General features: G+C 44.4%; 3 protein-coding genes across 4 annotated transcripts in view; 1 reads left to right on the top strand and 2 right to left on the bottom strand.

Annotated features, from left to right (window-relative positions):
- Nucleotides 1–1,435: 1,435 nt before the first annotated feature.
- On the bottom strand, nt 1,436–10,286 carry LOC131408404 (T-cell surface glycoprotein CD3 gamma chain). Of its 2 annotated transcripts, none has more exons than XM_058545112.1 (7): nt 10,164–10,286; nt 6,463–6,486; nt 5,753–5,971; nt 4,681–4,812; nt 3,968–4,011; nt 3,477–3,556; nt 1,436–2,889 (listed from the first exon to the last, which is right to left on the bottom strand). In XM_058545112.1, the coding sequence occupies exons 1-6, from the start codon at nt 10,216–10,218 to the stop codon at nt 3,491–3,493; spliced, it is 540 nt and encodes a 179-aa protein (XP_058401095.1). In that variant the 5' UTR covers nt 10,219–10,286; the 3' UTR covers nt 1,436–2,889; nt 3,477–3,490. The 2 variants fall into 2 exon arrangements, with proteins under 2 accessions (XP_058401095.1, XP_058401094.1); XM_058545111.1 differs by having other exon boundaries at nt 3,473–3,556.
- Nucleotides 10,287–11,649: 1,363 nt separating this feature from the next.
- On the top strand, nt 11,650–15,199 carry LOC131408405 (T-cell surface glycoprotein CD3 delta chain). Its single transcript, XM_058545113.1, has 5 exons — nt 11,650–11,869; nt 13,714–13,923; nt 14,372–14,503; nt 14,780–14,823; nt 15,044–15,199. The coding sequence occupies exons 1-5, from the start codon at nt 11,794–11,796 to the stop codon at nt 15,107–15,109; spliced, it is 528 nt and encodes a 175-aa protein (XP_058401096.1). The 5' UTR covers nt 11,650–11,793; the 3' UTR covers nt 15,110–15,199.
- Nucleotides 15,200–20,902: 5,703 nt separating this feature from the next.
- Nucleotides 20,903–21,840, bottom strand: part of LOC131408198 (T-cell surface glycoprotein CD3 epsilon chain) — a 51,542-nt gene continuing 50,604 nt past the window's right edge. Inside the window, exon 12 of the mRNA XM_058544738.1 lies at nt 20,903–21,560. Coding sequence (XP_058400721.1) covers nt 21,504–21,560 — 57 coding nt within the window. The 3' untranslated portion in view covers nt 20,903–21,503. The remainder of the gene's footprint in view (nt 21,561–21,840) is intronic.

Genomic DNA, 21,840 nt, shown 5'->3' on the forward strand with positions numbered 1-21,840 from the left:
TTAACACATATACTCACACTCACACAGTGCTGTTCAACCTTACAGTGCCTATCATGTTCCAGCATTGTTCTAGTTCCTGAAGCTACAGTAGTGAAGAAAAATACAAGTCTTTTCCTTCCTGGAGCTTACAATCTGGTGAGAGTGGAGTGGTAACACAGCATTTAAAATCTATGGGTACAGATGGATCATTCAGTAAATAGTTCTGGAATAACTGGGTAGCTCTGTGGCTTAAAAGTTAGTCAATATGTTAGGGCTTTACACTAAAATTAATTCAAGATGGATCAAAGATTTAAATATATAAAATGAAGCCATGAAAATGCTAGAGGAATTCACGGGAGAACGTTTTAAAAGGAATAATCTTGGGGCCAGCCCCATGGTGTAGCGGTTAAGTGTGCACACTCCGCTGCTGGTGGCCCGGCTTTGGATCCCGGGCGCGCACTGATGCACCGCTTGTCAGGCCATGCTGAGGCCGTGTCCCACATACAGCAACCAGAAGGATGTGCAACTATGACATGCAGCTATCTACTGGGGCTTTGGGGAGAAAAAGGAGGAGGATTGGCAATAGATGTTAGCTCAGAGCCAGTCTTCCTCAGCAAAAAGAGGAGGATTGCCATGGATGTTAGCTCAGGGCTGATCTTCCTCACACACACACACACAAAATAAACAAACAAACAAAAATAAATAAAAGGAATAATCTTAAAATGGGGGAAGACCTTTCTAAATATGAAACACCCTAGAAGCCATAAAAGACCAGTGGATTCTACTACATGCAAATATTTGTAAAATGTGCATAGAAAACCAAATATAAGTAAAGTGAAAAAACAACAACTTTGGAAAAATATTTGCAATTGATATCACAAACAAAAGCTGTTGCAAATCAATAAGAAGAAGATAAAAGGATGTGAGCCTATATTTCACGAGAAGGAAAAACAAATGGCTCACTTCCATTTTTAATAAGAAAAATATAAATTAAAATGACACTGAGAGGCCATTTTTAACTTAGATTGGCACAGTTCAAAAAGTTTAATAATACACTGTTGGAATATGTATGGAATAACAGGACTCTCATTTATGGTTATTGGGAATATATATTGGTCCAACCTCTATGAAGTGCAATTTGGCAATTTTTGATAAAATTACAAGTGCAAATACATTATGGCCCTACAATTCCATTTATTTGTATGTGTTACAAATAGACTTAATGTTCAAAATGACATTTATTGTTAGAACTAAAACTATAAAAACTATAAAAAGAAGATATAGGAGAAATCTTTGTGACCTTGGGTTTGGCAAAGATTTCTTGGACATGACATCAAAAGCACAATCCATAAAAGAAAAAAATGGATAAAATGGACTTCATTAAAATTAAAAACTTTTGCACTTCAAAAGACCATTAAGAAAATGAAAACACAAACCAGAGACTAGTAGATATATTTGCAAATCATATATTTGGTAAAGGACTTGTATTCAAAATATATAAGAACTCTTACAAGTCAATAGTAAGAAGACAAACAACACAATTAAAAAAAAAAGATTTGAATAGACATTTCACTAAAGATATAAGAATGGCTAATAAGCACATGAGATGTTCATCATTAGTAATTAGGGATATACAAATTAAAGCCACAATAGGATACTATTTTATATACACTAGAATGGCTATACTAAAAAAGATAGTAGCAAATATTGGTAAGGATGTGGAGAAACCGGAAACTTCATCTACTGCTAATGGGAATGTAAAATGGAACAGCCAGTTTGGAAAAGTTTGGCAGTTTCTTAAAAAGTTAAACATAAATTTACCATACAACCCAGCAATTCTTCACTCCTAGGTATCAACCCCAAGGAGTGAAAAACATATGTCCACACAAAGATTTGCATGAGAATGTCCACAGCAGATATTGTATGATTCCATTGTATAAAATGTCCAGAAAAGACAAATCTAAAGAGGCAGAAATGAGATTAGTGGTTGCCTGGGGTGCAGGGTGGGAACAGGGAGTAACTGCAAACAGTTCAAGGGATCTTAAGACAGTGATGGAAATGTTCTAAAACTGGATTATGGTGATAGTAGTACAACTAGGTAAATTTGCTAAGTATTACTGAGAACAGGTGAAATTACTTAAAATGAGTGAATTTTATAGCATGTAAATTATACTTCAAATCTTTTAAAAAATGACATTTATACATACAATGTGAGTCATTGAAGCATTGTAAGAGCAAAAGATTGGAACCAACTTAAATGTCCATCAATAGAGGACTATTAAATAGATTACAGTGTATCTGTACAATGTGGCTGCATTAAAAAAAGAAAAAATGAGTCCCTTTATATACTGGTATGAAATAATCTTCAGGTTTTATTAGGTAAAAGATGTATAGTATGATACCATTTGTGTGAAAAATAGGGGAAGAGAAAACAATGTGTTCTTGAGAATTTGCTTATGTGTGCCTAGAATACCTCTGATATATAATACCTTATTATCTTATAAGGATATTTAAGAAACTAGTATATTTTTTGCCCCTGGAGAGGGCAACTGGGTGATGGAGGTGTAGGGAGAACTTTCACTGCATATTTGAACTATGTGAATTATGACCTATACAAAAACTAAATAAAAATTAAAAGAAAAAATTATATTCAAACAGAGGGGTTATTTGACCTTTTCATTTTTCTTTTACAAAAATATTACCTCCCAATAGGTGGCGCTCCTGAAACACCATACATGTTTTCACATTACTTTTATTTTGAGAAAAGCCTAAATTTGCTCTGATGGCCTTTCTTCTCCATTTGTCACCTCTGGGAACCTTGAGTCTAGATTTAGGGCTGAAAGTTTCTCTGCTAGGAGCACTCCAAAACGTATTGCTCTGTTTCTGAGAACAGGATAGAAGGGAGAACACCTGGATTGAAAAAACAAAAATTGCAATTGGTTCAGAAAACCAAATAATGCTTGGGCTCTGTTTCCCTGATTGAAACTTCTGATTGATTGATTAGTTGATTGAAAGGTTAATATAGGTCAGTGGTTCTTAATTAAGGGCAATTTTGTCCCTGAGGGGACACTTGCAATATCTGGAGATATTTTTGGCTGTCAAACGTGGGGGGTGCTACTGGCATCTGGTGGATAGAGACCAGGGAAAAACCTTACAACGCAGGACAGTTCCCCCACCACAAAGAATTATCTGGCTCAAAATGTTACTAGTATGGATGTTGAGAAACCCTGATATAGATTATGATTAACATTCAGCATCTCTATTACTTGAGGCCCTGTTCTGAGAGGATTTACAGATACACACAGCCTTCATATTTTCTTACACCAAGAAAATCAGCACTGGCTCCAGTGCTTTTAGAAACCGGCCTCCCCAAGCAACCCCACCCCCCAGTCTGATCCTTATAGCTACTGGAAGAAAGGAGATAGATTTGGCAGCAGTTGGGAGGGCGGGTAATACAAAGGTGCTTTCTTAGAATTCGTGTAGAGAGACACACCTACTCTGAGTCTTGAGCTCAATGCTTCCTCAGTTGGTTTCCTTGAAGGTGGCTGTAATGGTCATCTTCCCGATCCTTGAGAGGCTAAAAAGAACAGCACTGTCATAAGCTCATTTTCCCCCATCCTCTATGTATGAATTAATTTGATGCATATTTATTGAGTGCTTTTTATGCGTAAGGCTTTGGAGTGGGTGCTTCGTGGTCTTGGGGGCAGAAAGAGGACAAGGAGTTGGAGGCTCTGGATACAGTTTCTTGGTGTAACCCTCGCAGTGTGTTCTTCAACTTTTTCTCACTAGATCCTGACCTGAACCTCTCTCAACCTTTCTCTTTATTTTGTCCATTCTACCCAAAGGGATAACTATCTCATCATCTAGTATTCCCTAGTTAAGCAGTTCCTTATCTATATTGTATCTTCCAAATAACTTGCCCCTCCAGTTCCCAACATTTTACCACCACTGATGGTAGCCATATCTCTTTCATTTCTCATTCCCTCACCTGGTAGAGCTGGTCGTCGGACAACAGAGTCTGCTTGTCTGAAGCTGCATAAAAAATAAACAAAATACACACATATACAAGGTAGAATGGATAATAAATTGGGTTATATTCATGCAATGGAGAACTAAATAGCAATAAGAATTAGTGGAAAACATCTACGTATGACAACATGGATAGATCTCATAAGCATGTTGTTGACTAAAAGAAGCCACACACAAGAGTACTTACTGTGTGAGTCTATTTACATGAGGAACAAAAACAGGCAAGATTAATCAATGTTGTTAAAAATCAGGATAGTGCTCACTTTTGGGGATAGGTAAAGGCTGGAAGTGACCACAAGGGGGACTTCTAAGGTATAGGTAATATTTTCTTTCTTAAACTGGGTGCTGGATTCATGGCTATGTTTGCTTTGTTAAATTTTTTTTGAGCTGTATGCTTGTGATTCATTCACTTTTCTATATGTAGCTTTTACTTCCATGAAGAGTTTTTTAGAAACACAGAGGACACATCAGAGGGAGTTGGATTTTGAGACAGGTAAATATGCTGTGAAAACACCAAGTGTCCTTTTTTCCTGCCTACAGAGACAGAGCCTCATCCAACCATGAACATTAGCAACACGGGCCAACTCAGTCTCTTCTTTTGGGTCTATTTTGGTAGGAAGGAAGCTGAGGCTCCCAGGTAGTCTCATCTCTCGTCTAAGAACATCGTTTTACCTCTTGATTGGCGAACTCCATCCTGTCCAGCAATGAAGTAGACCCCAACAGCAAGGAAGAAAATGCTAATGATTTCAGCAAAAACAAAGCCCGACACAGTGGCTGCACTCAGCTCAAGGCAGTTCTGACACACTGTGGGAAAAGGAAGGGACAAGCCTCCTTTAGAGTGTGAAAGTTGTTCCTTATGGATCTTTTTCTCCTGCCTACCAGCGATAATACTTCTGTCTAAGGCAGCAGGCGGCTCTCTCTGTGGGTGGTGTGTCAGGGAATTGCCTTGGAAGATCCTTGGACTAAGAACTCAACGCTTCTAGGGGTTCCACTGGCCCCCAGGAGTTCTGGGGAACCCCAGGTAGTCTTACTACCAGGAGCTATGTGAAATAGAAGGAAAATCAGACCCCCTTCTCCATGCTCAACTGCCTTCTACTTTACTGCTGCTTACTTTGTAATCTCCTCTGTCTCTGCTACCCACCTCAACTTAGTGTATATAAATTGCTGACTACTCTAATCCACGGGGCCCACCCAAGTGTAAACCAGGCTTTACAGGACTGGCTATAATTTTTCAAGAAGCTGGGGGAACCGTCTCATTAAATTCACAGAGAGGTAATCTGAGATTAAGAGAACTGGCTCTTGGGGCCGGCTCCGTGGTGTAGCGGTTAAGTGCGCGAGCTCTACTGCTGGCGGCCCGGGTTCGGATCCTCGCCTGGGTTCGGATCCCGGGCGTGCACCGACGTGGGTTTGGATCCCGGGTGTGCACCGACGCACTGCTTGTCAGGCCATGCTGTGGCGTCTTCCCATATAAAGTGGGAGAAGATAGGCACAGATGTTAGCCCAGGGCCAGTCGTCCTCAGCAAAAAGAGGAGGATTGGCATGGATGTTATGTCAGGGCTGATCTTCCTCACACAAAAAATAAATAAATAAAAATAAAGGATCTACCTTTAAAAAAAAAGGAAAGAGAACTGGCTCTCATATCACTGTTTAGCGTCTATTTCCACACTCATCCTGGATAGGAAGCTCACCAGAACAGCAAGTACCGCTTAATTTCACAACAAGCAAACCAAAGAGGATTACATACTTCTATAATACACTTGGAGAGTTTGGTTTTGCTTTGATTCTCCACATGTGTATATCCCTCGAGGATCCTTCATACTATATCCCAGATTCCATGTCTTTCCACTTATATTTGTCATTTCCTCCCCATCTTTCCACCATTTGATTTTTGCATCTTTTGAGTCACAAATCAGAAGTACTGAACCATCTTCTCGATTGTCATCCACACTTATCAAACGTTTTTCTGAAAAGGGAAAAACCACAGTCTGTTAAAGATCTTGCCTCTGAAATTCTCCCTGCCCCCGGGGTATCAGGAGAAGACCATTACAGCAGTGCTTCTCAAACGTTAATGTGCATATGAATCACGTGGGGATCTATTTAGAATTTCAGGTTCTGTTCAGTAGTTCTGGGAGGGGCTGAAATTCTGCATTTCTAACACGCTCCCAGGTGATGCCAATGCTGTTGGTGCATGGGTTGCACTTTGAGTAGTGCCTAGCTGCTAGGGTCCTTTTTCTCCTCCAAGAACCAGAGAATTAATTGCTTACCTACAAGAAAGCTGCCCAGAGAGGTCATGACTGGCTCCTGAATCGGTTGACAATGGAGAGGTTAACTATCTATCATCATCCCTATCCCTTCTAAACTGTTCACTCTCTCCTATAGGACGACTGTTGTAGGAAGACATATTTCCACGGATTTTCTTAGAGTTTGAGAATAGAAAGAAGCCATTTCCCCTACCTTGTTTCAACTGGGCCATAGTACCTGTAGAGACAGAAGAGAGACAGAGGATCAGCTGGGCATGGAGTCATTCAGATGCCCTGAAGCATCATTTCCATGGTCTTTTGAGGCCAAGATGGAGAAAGATTCTAATTCACAGGAATGACAGTATTTATACCTACTCCCTGGATTGTAGCCTAAATCACCAAATTGAATTCAGGGTGTTGTATAATAAAGAATTTGTCTGGTCTCTGTCCTGGGTTCCCTGGAGGGAGTTTCTAAACCTTTGGAATTTCAGGAGTGATAGGAGTGTGTTTGTTATTCTCGGAGGGCCCTTGAATCACACCTGAGTTTATGCTAGGGAATTGACTCAGGATGGGGCTGGTCAAGACCAACCACATGATTTGAGAATTGGGACTTTGAGAATTGGGACTGAGAAGGGAGAGGGGCTGGAGACTGAGCACAGTCACCTGCCCAGTGATTCAGTCAATCATGCCAAAGCTCAGTGGAGCTTTCTGGTTGGTGAACACATCAATGTGCTGGGAGGGTGATGCGTTCTGATTCCAGAGGACATGGAAGCCCTGTGCTCAAGACTCTCCCAGACCTCTTTCTATGAGTGTCTCTTCACTTGTCTAGTCTTGATTTTATTTTTTATAATAAAAATGTAATAGTAAGTGTAGCGCTTTCCTAAGTTCTGTGAGTTGTTCTAGGAAATTATCAAACCTGAGGGGGAATCATGGGAACCCTCCAGATTTGTCCAGCTCATCAGAAGTGTGGGTGGTCTGGGGACCCTGAACTTGTGTCTGGCATTTAAAGTGAGGACAGTCTTGTTGGGGACTGTGTCCTTAACGGGTGGGGTCTGATGCTAACTCTGGATGGTTAGCAGCAGAATTGTGTTGCAGTATACTTAAAGACATTACCTGTACAGTCTGTAATGCTCTGCTCCTTGAGCAGCTAAAGCCCTGGCAAAGAGTGGGTGTGCACTAGCTAAAGCCTTTTAGAGCTGAGTTACTTCTAAAATCTTCAGCCTTGATGACCTATTTCTTGTAGAAATTGTGGATGTCCCAGGGGAATTAGCTGTTCACTAGCCCTCAAATCTGTCTCAAAACTCAGAGTAGTAGAGTTGTATGGTAGACATACTGTATAGAACTAGCACCAGAATTCAATACAATTGGGTTTTTTTTTTAAATAATTTTATTTATTTATTTTTTCCCCCAAAGCCCAAGTAGATAGTTGTATGTCATAGCTGCACATCTTTCAAGTTGCTGTATGTGGGACGCGGCCTCAGCATGGCCGGAGAAGCGGTGCGTCGGTGCACGCCCGGGATCCGAACCCGGGCCGCCAGCAGCAGAGCGCGCGCACTTAATCACTAAGCCACGGGGCCAGCCCTACAATTGGGTTTAATACAAGCATTTACTGAGCGCTATTATGTACCTGACATGATTAAGCAGTGTGAAAGAAAAGGGTGGTGACACAAGAACTAGTTGCTGCTTTGAAGAGTTTACAATGAAGTGTAAAAAATAAACACATATGTAACGAATGTAATAAGACTTATAAATTATCATTTAGTACTTATATGAATGCATATGAAAGGGAATAGAAGCTATTTGATTTTTTCCCAAGTGTGAGGGACAGGGAAAACTGAACAGAGAAGATGACATTTGGCCGGACCTTGAAGAAGGAGTAGGAATTCACCAGACAGAGAAAGATACAGACTTGGAAAAGGCCAAGAGAGGTAGTGTGGCTAGAGGTAGAGTGTGTGCTGGGGAGAGATGGGGCATGAATCAAAGTATGAGGGAAAGAGTTGGAAGGAGTCAGCTGTCTTCGAACTTCATGCAGGGCTGAACTGTTTATGAATAGTACCCAGCACAGTGCCTGGAACATGGTAGGAGCTTATATTTGTTGAATGAATGCATGAATGAGTAAATAAGTGAATAAGAAAAAAAAGCAAGAAAAACAGTAAAGCAAATTTCTCACCAGCTCTTCTCTCTGACCACCTTGTCACCATTGGAGGGACAAAGAGGCCCCTCATTCTAACTCAGATTCCAGAGGAGAGAGGGTCCAACTGATTGCTGACATCTTTTAATTTTGCTTATCTGAGTCCTATTTCCTTTTAGGACTTAAGAGGTTGTGTAGCCAAATTTCCTAGGTTGACTGTTGAGGGAACTGAGCCCAGAGGAAGTGGGCATTATCCAAGTTCAACAGCTCATGGTGGCTGAGCTGGACCCAGAGCTCGGGTGTCTACCGCTCAGCCCGTGCTCTTTCTGCTATATCTAACTGCCTCACACAGGCTTTCAGCACTGCCCTGCGGTGTGGTCTTTAGCTGGCTCTTCTCCATTCCCCTCAGAAATAATTCTAAACTCTCACTGTCCTCTTCAAGTCCCCAACTCAACCATCACCCAGCTCAGTTTCAGCAGGTGACATCTGCACTTCCTTTCTTCTAGTCTCAGAGGGTAAAATTGCCTTCCCCTCTGTGCCCTTGACCCCACTCTTGACTCCATCCTTTCAACATCAACTCCAGGACCTTGCTCTACTCACTATGTTCTCATTTAGTCCAGAAATGTGCTCAAGTTTTTCTCATACTCAAAAGAATTTCTTTTTAGACCCTATTTCTCCCTCTACTTACCACTCAGACTCTCCTCCCTTCTCATCCAATCTTTTTTAAAGAATAGTCTACACTTGCTGCTCTTTATCACTTGCCCTTCACCTTCTACTCATTTCCATTTGGCTTCCACTCACACTACTTCACTGAAACTGTTCTAAATCATCAATGACCTTTATTTTGCCAAATTCCACAGACTTAAACTTTTAACTATATTCTTATATCAGTGGATCGCCCTAATATTTCATACTCTTGGTGATTATCTCCTTCTGGAAGCTCTCTACTCCCTTGGTTTCCATGGTATTGCACTCATCTGATTATTCCAGCTCTTTGACCATTCCCTTATCTCTTTCCTGAAATGTTTTTTCTCCCACTGCTCCTTAAAGGTTGGTATCCTCACAGTTCCATCCTCAGCCCCCTCCTCCTCATGTATCACATAGTAGTTGTGTGAATTTAACAACTTTCATGGTTTTAGCTTCCCCCAATGTGTGGAGAATCATCTCTAGTCCAGACTCAACGCATCAGCCCAGTTTACCCACTTTCTATTGTATATTTCCAACTGAATATTTGTACAGGCACCGTATATTTCACCTTACACTCAATCTGGCAACACTGAAACTTATCTCTCCAATTAGACTATGAACGCCTTAGGGCAGGTTTTATTCATCTTTATATCCTCCTAGCCTATTGCCTAATAGGATCTCACCCATATTTGTTGACCAGTTGACCAATTGACAAACTGAATGAGTGAATGCTTCATAGGTCTACCCCTAACCCCAGCTCTGAGTTGAGGAACATATTCCTTTTCTTTTCAGGTTCCTGGCCTGTGCCCCTTGGGCTACATTCAAACCTAAGATGGCGGCATCTGGGTCCTCTCTCCAGCCAGTAAAGTCCTCTATTTTGATTTCTTAAGAGACAAGGACCCATCTCTCACATGGGACACCGCTTCTCTCTAGCGGAGAACAGTAAAAACCTTCATTTTTGCCCTTCCTCCTCTGAACTCTAGGGTGACAGCTGAGGTAGGCTTAAGGTTAGGGATCCCACTATTCTTGTCCTCCTGGTGATGGCCTCTTCCTTTGAGTCCTTCTCCAGGCTACCAGACCCCCTAATGGGCCCTTACCTTGAAGAAGAGTGATGGCCAGGATGAGGCCAGCCAGACGCTTCACCTGCGCCATGTCAGTCTCTGTCCTTCCCCCGCAGGAAGACTGAGCAGCCCCTAGCAGCCAGCCACTCTTTGCAGCAGTTAGCCTGGCTCCGCCCAGCATCCTTCGGGCTGGGGCCCTTGCGAGAAGGCAAGAACCCAGAGTCTCCACCCTCTGCTTCAAGTGTGGGCTGCAGGGACCTCCGCGGGGCTGCAGGTGCAGACGTGTTTTGTTTTTCTGTTAAGGAGTGGAGGGTGAGAGGTGGTGGGGAGGGAGAGGAAGAGTGCTGGATTCCCATCTCAGAGACTCAGCTTGCAGAGAAACACCTTGGGTGCCGGGTAGGAGATGGCCTGGGCCCCTTTCTTCATGAAGGAGATAAACATCTCTGCCGCCACTTATTGCTAGGATCTCAGCCAGTTGTTGCTTGTTGCTAGAACTAATGAATTTAGGCGAGGACACTCGTGTACTCAGGGCTGGAGCTCTGAACAGAAAAACCCCTCAGTCCAGACCCTCATCCAGGAATTTTTCACTGCTTTTTTGAGATGAGATCAAAGCAGTGCCTGCCTGGAAGGGAATAAGTAGGACAATTCCAACAAGATAGGCCATACATTTCCAGGGACCGGGGCCTGAGCTGAGTTACGAAGATCTCAGGCTCCTGTCTCCCTCACCCAGTCAGTCAGTGAATCAACAAAAATGTACAGAGCTCTCTTTACATGGCAGGCACAAGCCAGGTGTTGGAGGTACAGAATGGAGCAAGACATACATGATCTCTGCCCTCAGGTAAATTTCTGTCCAACTGCGGCAGTATAGAGTTTCAGATCTTCACAGATCACAGGAGAAATAAGTCCATTAGTCTCCTGGAAAGGCTCAATTCCACCTGTGAGTCAATCATATTGTTGTTAATAACTGTCTCTTATTGAGCACATATGATATGTCAGAGACCATGCAAACATTTTGTTTGAATCCTTATCATGATACCGAGGGCATTAGGCTCTGAAAAATTCCATGACTGGCCCGGGCCCAGCAGGTAGGCAGCATTGGAGCCAGGATTCAAATCTCTGACTAGGGGACTCCAAAGCACAAACTCCCACTTAGTCTGGTGTCCCAGGCTGCCCAAGGAGGACCTTGGGCAGTGTTCCAAGAAAGACCAGGAATGGGAGGAACCTAGCTGGTATGGCTTATGGGATGGGGCTCACAACCTCTCTCCAGGATTTTGAGAGGTGGCAGTTTTTAGGTGGTGAGTAATGTAGTTATATTGTTGATGGGAACTCTGGAGTTCTTGTTTCTCATCAGTGACTCAGGAAAGGACATCCTAAACCTACTTTTACTTCCTAGAAGTCCAGGCAACCTTTTCCATATTCTCTGCTCTCCTTTCAACCCTACCCCCAAGCTTCCTGCTCAGAGAAAGAGCACTTGTTTACTTCCTACACCACCCCTAGCCTACCCCTACCCTGACAGTCTCCCATCATCAACAGCAGAGGGCCGAGAAAGAGGCGTCTTCTAGTTCCTCCCGCATTCTTTACTTTTTCCGGTACCCGGTACCCGTGAGTCAGTTGGGGGAGGGCAGGTCTCACTCTGGCCGATAGTTCTGTGACCTGAGTCTGTCTAATGGGTGAATTCTCCTGGAAGATGAAACACTGCAGATTTCTGGCTGGCTTGATACTGGCTGCCCTTCTCTCCCAAGGTAAGGCTTCTCCAGGTGGGTGGGGGTATCTTGGAGAGGGACCTGAGAAAGAATTTACCACCTGGAGTGAGGTCCACTTGAAAGTCCTTCTCAGCGTTAGCTTCAGTTCACTAGGCAGAGTTGTCAAGAAGGGCAGAATTGGGGTGTAGCAGAGGGTCTGGGAAACAGGCTCTTCGCTTTGTGTGTTGGCCTTGAATGTCTCTCTGAAGGCCTTAGGCCAGAGGTCGGTATGAAACATTGCTATATGTGTGTGCCCGAGTCTAGCGCTGGTGCTGGGAGCACTGTTCCTTCTAGGGCAGATAGCCCCTGAGATCCAGGACTCTTAGTCATTTGGCCATCATTACGTCACCACCTGGAGCCATGCCCCAGCACTCAGGGGACTGCTTTAAGAGAAAAGTTAACTTTATGTTGAGGAGGAGGTGGGCAGATTGTGGGTAGCAGGATGACCAACTCATCTCGGTCTGCCTGGTTTTAAAACGGATTGTCCCAGGAACCCCCTCAATCCAAGGCAGACTAGGATGAATGGTTACCCTAGTGGTCAGCTGCTTTGTAACATCCAGGATTTCCATTGAAACAGATCCCCAAGGAAGACAGTACTGTAGGATGTGTAACATCTGATGTGCGTGTGTCTCCCTGAGTATACACACATGCACTCTTGACCTGCTTCAGAGGCATCAGAAACATCTCTTTTGGGGGTTTTCTAGAGGATGTTCTTGTATGCAAATTGGTAACTCAGCATGAAGCTCAGGGAGACGGTAGGTTCCACTTTTCCCTGGGATTGGAGATATAGACTTCAGTGCCTCTGTGGGCTGTGGAGATGCTCTCGGTTGAAGCAATTCAGCGGATTTAGAAAGGCGCTGTGCATACCTCCAGCCCTTAAACTCCCCACAAGACTTGACTTGTGTGGATCCCCAAGAATGGATTCAATAAAAATTTTTTTTCTGTTCCCCTCCCCCTAGTAAAGGGTAGAACAACTAAAAATTTTTACATAGGATTTGTCCTGGGTCCCCTTCTGGACCACTGGGCTGGTAATTCATACCAGTTTCTCCCCTACCATCATTGGCCCTGGGAAAGGCTTTAGTAGTGAGAGTCTCATTCTTTTGGTAGTTGTTGGGACAGGGGCAAAGCGGGAGGGAAGAGGATGAGAAGTTGAAATGGGAGTGCTGTAGGTGGCTGGGAAGTAGAATTAGAAGTTTTCTTGGAGAAAAAATGTGGACATCTCCAACCGAGGAAAATTATTCTGCCTTTCCATATCTCTTGGGTGTTTCAGCCATCTATACTCCCCTCCTACTTTTTTTTTTTTGTGAGGAGGACTAGCCCTGAGCTGACATCCGATGCCAATCCTCCTCTTTTTCCTGAGGAAGATTGGCCCTGGGCTAACATTTTCTACTTTATATGGGACCCTGCCACAGCATGGCTTAACAGGCGGTGCGTCGCTGTGCGCCTGGGATCCGAACCTGTGAACTCCGGGCCGTTGAAGTGGAGCGCGCGCACCTAACTGCTGCACCACGGGGCCTGCCCCACTCCCCTCCTACTTTTAATCAGTGCTCTGGACTCATTTCCAGGAAGGTTCTTGGATAAACCCAGCTCCATGGTTTCCTCGTTTGCTCTGTGTCCATCAAGGCCTGTCCTCTGCTTGGACTGCATCCTTGTGTCCTTCCTGGGCCCTGCAGTTCTTGGGAGCCTCCTGAAGCCTTTCTCTTGTGACTTCCATCTCTCTCACTAGAAACCATGAACTGTCCTAGACTTGGAAAGTGGTCTTTCTTAAGTATGAGCCTCAGCAGAACAAGGGGTCTGGTGCAGACCAAAGAGCTGGCTCCAATCGTAGTATTTTTTTTCCTTAGTGAGCCCCTTCGAGATATCCGTGGAGGAAATTGAGGATAGAGTGGTTTTGACTTGCAATACCGGCATCACGTTGCTAGAGGGAACGAACGGAACATGGTACAATGGAAGTGTGAACTTGGGAAAACGTATCCTAGACCCACGAGGAGTGTATTCTTGCGACAAGGCAGATGAAAAAGCCAAAAGATCTATTGTGCAAGTATATTATCGAAGTATGTGCCTGCTGGACTCTTTGAGTTGAAATGGATGGGGCCTCTGGATATGAGAACTTTCTAGCTGGAGGGTGCTGTGGTGGACCAATCTGTTCTCTAAACAAACTGGGGTCACTCTTGTAGTGGTATGACCCTTAGAGTGGGAGAGAGCTTAACTAACAGAGAAGGGGCCTTGTGACCCAAGCAATAGGGGCCTTGCTGGGAGAGTGGTTTGGCCTAGTGCCTTGTATCAGTTCCTACAAAGCTGAGACTACTTCTTGGCTCTCCTCAGAGATTCCTTGGAGTGAAGGGTAGAGGTGGATGTAGCAAGGCCATCAGCAGGACTTTCTCCTGATCTTATTGAAGTTTGGGTCTTGGCATGTGAGATCCTGGGGTGCCCTAGAGAGCAGAGATGGTTTCCTGATCTTGAAGGCTCTCCATCTCTCTTCTCGCCTCCCTTCCCCGACAGTGTGCCAGAACTGTGTGGAGCTGGACTCAGCAACCCTGGCTGGCATTGTTATCACTGACATCATTGCCACTCTGCTCCTTGCTTTGGGAGTCTACTGCTTTGCTGGACATGAGACTGGAAGGCTCCCTAGGGGTAAGTGGAAGGGACACAGTGTGTGTGTGTGTTGTGGGTATGGGTGTGGGTGTGAGTGTGTACCTGATAAAGAATGGGGTTTGTGGTCAGTTGTGTCTCATCTGGGAGTCACTCCTAAGGACTCCTTCAAATGGTTATTGAAAGAACTTGAGTGCCCATATTGCTCATGCTTACTTCTGAGGGTGCAACCAGCTGCAGTCCCCCTGCAGTGTTCATGGGATCTCACTGTCCCATCCTCACAGTCCCTTGATGACTCTCTTTCCCTGGTTCTTCTAGCCGCTGATGCTCAAGCTCTGTTGAGGAATGACCAGCTCTATCAGGTGAGTCCCGAGGGGAAAGAGACAAGAATGGGAGGAGGAGTGAGTGGGGATGGAGAGGCTGACACTAGGTGTTATGTATATGTATGAAGGGTCCTAGTGGGGAGTTCATCACTGGGGGGTCTGGAAAGTTCAGGCATGCGTGCTCATCTCAGGGGCCTGCTGGGGTCTTCCCTGGAAGAATGCTGACCCTGCCTCACTCTTCCTCCTTCTCATCTCTTAGCCCCTTCGAGATCGGAATGATGCTCAGTACAGTCGTCTTGGTGAAAACTGGCCTCGGAACAAGTGAACCTGAGACTGGTGGCTTATAGGAGTATCAGTTATTGCCTGTACCTTCTCTCCTTGCTCAGCCAATAAAGATGTCCTCTTTCACTCAGCAGGCACCTGGACTTTTCAAGGCTCCTGGGCAAGGCATGGGAGTTGTCCTGACATTGCTGGGCCCTTGTCTTCCCTGCCCACCCATATCCTTCCTTCAGCACTTCCCTTCCTCTGCCCCACATGGACAGTGTGATGGGCAGTCTCCCGCCAAATCCTGGCCCACTGGTGGTTCTGGCCTGGGGGGCTCCCTGGGTGTAGGATCTGCCCCACCACACTCCCTCAGCTACTTATTGCTTTCAGTCCCCTATCACAGTTCTTCCAGGGCTTTGGCTTCCTCATCACAGCTGAGGGCAGGCTGCTGTGTTTAGAGACCCAGCCACATGGAAGTTTCCATGACATCATAAGCAGAGGTGGCAGAGACATCAAGTGTCCTGGGGATTACTTCTTATCAAGACTCAGAGAGTGTGGTGACAAAGTCCTCCTTCTGCTAGGGGGATCGCCCTAGCTTTATGACCCCTGTGGAACAGTAGCCACTAGCTGTGAGGACGTCTCAGCCTAGGCCCCTTCAGTACTCTTTTCTCTTGTATGGAAGGCACCATTTATCTTCCTTTCCCCAGAACCTTCTCAGCCCCACCCCTAACTTCTGCATGATAAACTGGCATCAGAAACCCTACATCAATTAAAACACATTATCCCTCTCCACTCTCTTGGAAAGCTGGAATTTGAGACTGGGTGGGGGCTTGGGATATATTTTTTTTTGCTGAGGAAGATTTGCCCTGAGCTAACCTCTGTGCCTGTCTTCCTCTATTTTGTATGTGGGTCGCTGCCACAGCATGACTGCCAATGAGCGGTGTATGTCCGTACCTGGGAACTGAACCCAGGCCATTGAAGTGGAGCATGTCAAACTTAACTACTAGATCATGGGGCTGGTCCCTTGGGATATTTTTAATAGAGGTCATCTTCAGCTAGTGGGTTAGTGATGGTTCTAAAACTTTGGGAGCCTGATAGATTTATTAAAAATATAGACACTTGGGCCCCACTCTAGGCATGTAGTCCCCAGGTGATTCTGAAGCAGCCCCATTCAGAGAGTCTCTGGTTCAGAGGAAGAACTGAGGCCACTTACTCTTTTGTGTCCTTCGTGCCCGTTCCTATCTACCATAGGTGGGATGAGAGTTTGTTCTCTGAGTAAGAGTAATTTAACGAACTTCAGGACAGTTTAATGAGAGTGGGAGTTTCCTAGACCAGGGTTCCCAAAGGAGAAAAGGATTAACAACCACATAACCACAGATCTGGATGATTCTGCCCATTATCTCCTTGAGATATACACAGACTCTACTTTTATTAGGGACAGGATGAACTTGCAATTTATACATGCTTCATTCGTGGTTATGTTTTATTTCTACTCTTTGTATCTTTCCTACTGTAGTCCTCCTTACCCTAGATCCTGCTTTCACATTGGATCCCTCCACCTTGGGCAACCCTTCCGTGGCTTGTATTGCACCAATCCTTCCCGTGGCTTGTATCCTTCCCACATCATGCATACTTCCTTTTACCTGGTATTCCTCATACACTCTTATATCCCCCTGTACCTCTCACCAGTTCTCAACATTGGCTGCACATTGGAATCTCCTGGGGAGTTTTAAAAGTACTGATGCCTGGGTGCCACTCCCAGAATCTGATTACAGCATATTGGGCTGGGGCATCGGGACTTTTAAAACTGCCTAAGGGATGCTAATGTGAAGCCAAGGTTGAGAAACACTGCCCTCCATCTGAGCCCTTTGGCTCCCTTTTTTTGTGCTTTTAAAAAATAGCTTTACTGGGCCGGCCCTGTGGCTTAGCGGTTAAGTGTGCGCGCTCCGCTACTGACGGCCCGGGTTCGGATCTGGGCGCGCACCAACGCACCGCTTGTCCAGCCATGCTGAGGCCGCGTCCCACATACAGCAACTAGAAGGATGTGCAACTATGACATACAACTATCTACTGGGGCTTTGGGGAGGAAAAGGGGGAAAAAAAGAGTAGAAAAAACAGCTTTACTGATGTAAAGCTACACAAATATACCACGTATATTTAAAGTGTAAAATTTGATGAGTTTTGGCATATGTATACATGTGAAACATCACCACAATAAAGATAATGAACATATCCAACACCCTGAACAGTTTTCTTGTCCCCTTTGCATGTAATTCCTCCCTCCTTCCTCTCCTTATCCCCCTACCCTCCCCGCAACCACATATCTGCTTTCTGTCATTATAGGTTAGTTTTAATTTTTCTAGAGTTTTATATAAATGAAATAATATAATATACACTCTTTTAGGTCTGGCTTGTTACACTCAGCATAATTATTTTGAGATTCATCCATCTTGTTGCATCAATCAATAGTTCATTCCTTTTTATTGTTCATTAGTATTCCATTGGATGGATATACCACAAACCCATTCACCTGTTGATAGGTTTTTGGGTTGTTTCCTGGTTTTGGCTATTGCAAATAAAGTGCTATGAACATTCATATATAAGTCATTGTGTGGACATACGCTTTTGTTTCTATTGTATAAATACTCAGGAGCGAAATGGCTGGGTTACAACTTTTGAATATCTTAATGATATTGAGTCTTCCAATTCACGAATATGTCTTTTGTCAGATTTATCCCTAAATATTTTATATTTTTTGATGCTATTGCATATGGTATTTTTAAAATGTCAATTTCCAGTTGTTCATTGATAGCACATAGAAATACAGTTGCTTTAGGTATATTGATCTTGGACTCTGAAAACTTCCTAAACTCACTTATTAATTCTAGTAGCTTTTTTTGTACATGCTGTTAGACGTCTTACATAGTTGATCATGTTGTTTCTGAATAAAGACAGTTTAAGCTTTACATTTCCAATCTGGACGTGTTTTACTTCTGTTTCCTGGCTTGTTGCACTGGCTAGAATCTCTAGTACAATGCTGAACAGAACTGGAGGGAGGACATTCTTGCCTTGTTTGTGGTCTTAGGGGAAAGGCATTGTCTATCATCATTAAGTATAATGTTGGTTGTATGTTTTTTTTAGATGCTCTTTAACAGGTTGAGGACATTCCCTTCTCTTTCTAGTTCGCTGAGAATTTTTAGCAAAAATAGTTGTTGAGTATTGTCAAGCATTTCTTCTGCATCCATTGAGATGATTGTATGGTTTTACTTTTTTAGTCTGTTAATAGGGTAAATTACTTTGGTGACATGATCTGTTAAACCAATCCTGCATTTCTGAAATAAACTGTATTTGGTCTCTATGTATTATTCTTTTTATATATTATTAGATCAAATTTGCTAAAATTTTGTGAAGAATTTTTGCATCTATTCATAAGGTATACTGGTCTGCAGTTTTCTTTTCTTATCTTTGACTGGTTTTAATATTAGGGTTGATTAATCAGGGTTCTCCAGAGAAGCAGAACCAATAGGATGTATATGCATATACAAGAGATAGAGAAAGAGAAAAGAGAAGAGAGAGATTTATTTTAAGGAATTGGCTCATGCGATTGTGAAGGCTGGCAAGTCCAAAATCTGCAGGGTGGGCTGGCAGGCTGGAGACCCAGGGAAGAGTTGATGTTGCCAAAGGCAGTCTAGAGACAGAGAGAGTTCTCTCTTCCACAGAGGACCTCAGTCTGTTTTTACTTAAGGCCTTCAACTGATTGGATGAGACTCACCCACATTATGGAGACTAATCTGCTTTACTCAAAGTCTATTGATTTAAATGTTAATCTCAACTAAAAAATACCTTCACAACAAAATCCAAATGTGTTTGACCAAATAACTGGGTACTGTGGCTCCGCCAGGTGGACTCATAAAATTAACCATTACATGGGATAAGTTTGGTCTCCATAGAATGAGTTGGAAGTAATCTGCCTTTAATTTTCTGGAAGAGTTTGTATAGAATTGATACTATTTTTTCCTCAAATGTTTGGTATATTTCACCAATGAAACCGTCTTGGTCTGGAGTTTTCTTTTTGGAAAGGTTTTTAATTATAAATTCAATTTATTTAATAGCTAAAGGGCTGGTTAGATTATCTATTTCACCTTCAGTGAGTGGAGTGCCTTCTCCTTTGTCTTCAAATTATATCCATCCTCCTCTTCAAGGCCCAGATCAAGTCTCTCCTCGTCGGTGGAGCTTCCCCTGACCACTTCAGCTCTCTTAGTTCCTCCTGGGAACAGTGGTAACACTGTAGCACTCACGATACTTAATCTCATTTGTTCTTCTGTTGCTATTTAACTTTTTACTTACTTGGCCACTCACGTAATTGCAAGTTCCTTGAAGACAGGAACTGTTTATTTGTATCTCCTTAGAACCTAGTGCAGTGCTGGGCTGCCACATGAGTGCTTAGAACAGTGCTCACTGAAGGAATACTATAACAATTAAGTCAGGAAAAGGGAGCGCATTCTTTATGATCACAGTCGGCACTGGGTAGTGGTTCAGGGCAACAGAGTCGGACAGTCCTGGCTGCTAATTCTAGCTCTGTCCCTCACTAACTGTGCAACTTGGGCAAATGACTTAACCTCTCTGATCCCCTGTATCCTCATCTGTAAAAAGGAGAACAACCTCTACCTTGTTGAGTTGTTGTAAGGATTAAATGAGATAATGCGTGTAAAGTGCCAAGCACAATTTCTAGAGCATAGTAAATGCTCACTAAATGTTAGCTGCTATTGCTTTTATCACACTGAGCCACATCTTCCGTCGACCGGGCACCGTCAAATATACCTGGGACAAAACTGCCACCCCTGGGCCAGCCTGGGGATCAGCAGCTAGTGATGGTCAACATCACAGAGAGGCCTTGTGAGTGTGCGTGTTGAGTGCTTAGAGGGAAAGAAGCACCTTCAACAGGGATCAACAAATAAAAACTGTAGCCATAAGCCCAAGGCTGAGTGTGTACAGTATGTGGAGGGCTGCTAACTACGAATGGCCTTTTTAGTCTTGGTCACTCACATAAATAGCTCTGTGGTCAGCAGGGAGGTTTCTGAGTGCAGCGAGGGAGAGAAGAGAGCCCGCTGGCTTGAGCTGGCCTAAGACAGTTTCTCCACGCTCTGGCCTCCTCTCTCTGCAAGCGGAGCATGTGCCCTGGGAGAGCGAGAAGGCCTCCCACAGTGGCCTCTGGCTGCTGCTGTGCCTCTCTCACCTTGCTCAGAGCGCAGCCCACATCCTGACTGCTAAACCACAGCCTGCTTCTGGCTGCAAGCTGCTGCCTCTCAGAGCGGAGGGAGTGGTGCCTGCTTGACTGCACCCGTTCCCCCGCTTCCCCCAGCCCCGGCTCAGCGGATCTCCCTTTCCGAGGCAGCTTGTGGAAACCTGTGGCCCATCTCCCAGCCCCCTTATACCTCCACTCTTCTGGTCTGCTGTCTCCATCTGCCTTTTAAGGCCTCTGTTTCTGTTTTACACATTTTCTGAACTGACCACTCCATCAAGGACCTATCAGTCATTCTCTGCCACCCTTGATGTTTTACTCCAAGAGAAGTTAGTCAAATGACTAATTGTGCTTCCTTTCTCTCTCTCTCTCTTTCTTTCTCTCCCTCCCTGCCCCCCGAGCCCCTCCCCTCCCCCGCTTTCTTTCTATTTTATTTACTTCCTGACGGCCTCTCTGAAGAGAGCTTCAGATGATACCCCCACCAGCTGTGAAAACAGGTAGTACTTGCATTTAGGATCATAGCTGGCAATTTAGTCAAGGTAGGGAGGCCCTGAATTGTCTCAGGAACAAGGCAGCCTCTCAGGGCCTCCCAGAAAAGAGGGACAGCAACTCTTTAAGCCAAATACACTTTATTTCTTTTTTCTCTCAGCTGACAAGGAGCCTAGCGTATTCATGGAGATGCAAATTACCATCCAGGGGCCTACATTGGAGACTCGAGGGAGGGAGCAAAGGGCTGGCTCTGGGCCAGGGTCTGTGAATGGGGCAGGACCTCTGCCAACATTTACACAGTCTATTCCCACAGAGGGTCGCCAGAGAGAGAGATGGAAAAATAGAACGGTAGTTGGAAGAGTTAGGGATGGGGGCAATTTATACACTGGAAAAGGAGAGAACTGAGGGACAAGTAATGTTCACCGGAGAAGGAAGGAATTGGGGTGGTGGTGGTGAATAACAGAAATAAATATCCTGACAAGAGGGCAGGCCAGGTGTGAGGGAGTGAGTGGTGATGATGATGTATCAAAGGACAATGAGGCAGCAATATCCTAGGACTGGGTGCCAGCAGAGAAGGCAGGAAGGAGGAAGCTGGGGACAAGGCTGCAGGGCAGAGGAATAATTCTCCTGTGGTGTCCCGGACTTGCCTAGGGAACAGGGAGTAGCAGGGCGCCTGGAGAGGAGCCAGACCTGGGCCAGTGGGAGGCAGTGCCCTCAGGAGCTGTCAGATGCCTCTCTGATTCAGGCCAGCATACAGGTCCCGCTGGCCTTTCCGGATGGGCTAGGAGTGGAATAGAGAGGGTGAGATCAGCAGAGTGGGAGGAAGTAGTTCGTAAGAAAGAAGGGCTTAGCTTTAGTACAATGGAAAGAACCTTGGACTAGGAGTCAGGAGGCAGGCTCGAATTCTAACCAGACACTGACTGGTAATAGACTTGATCCAGTCACCTCCTTCTGTGAGCCTCAGCTTTCCCATCTCAAAAATGGGAATCTAAAGACTCAGGGCTTTTGTCAGAATTAAATGAGGTCACTCATGTGAAAGGTGAATACCACATGCTTGGCTG

This window comes from Diceros bicornis, chromosome 7 (assembly GCF_020826845.1).
Source record: "Diceros bicornis minor isolate mBicDic1 chromosome 7, mDicBic1.mat.cur, whole genome shotgun sequence".
Classification (NCBI taxonomy): domain Eukaryota; kingdom Metazoa; phylum Chordata; class Mammalia; order Perissodactyla; family Rhinocerotidae; genus Diceros; species Diceros bicornis.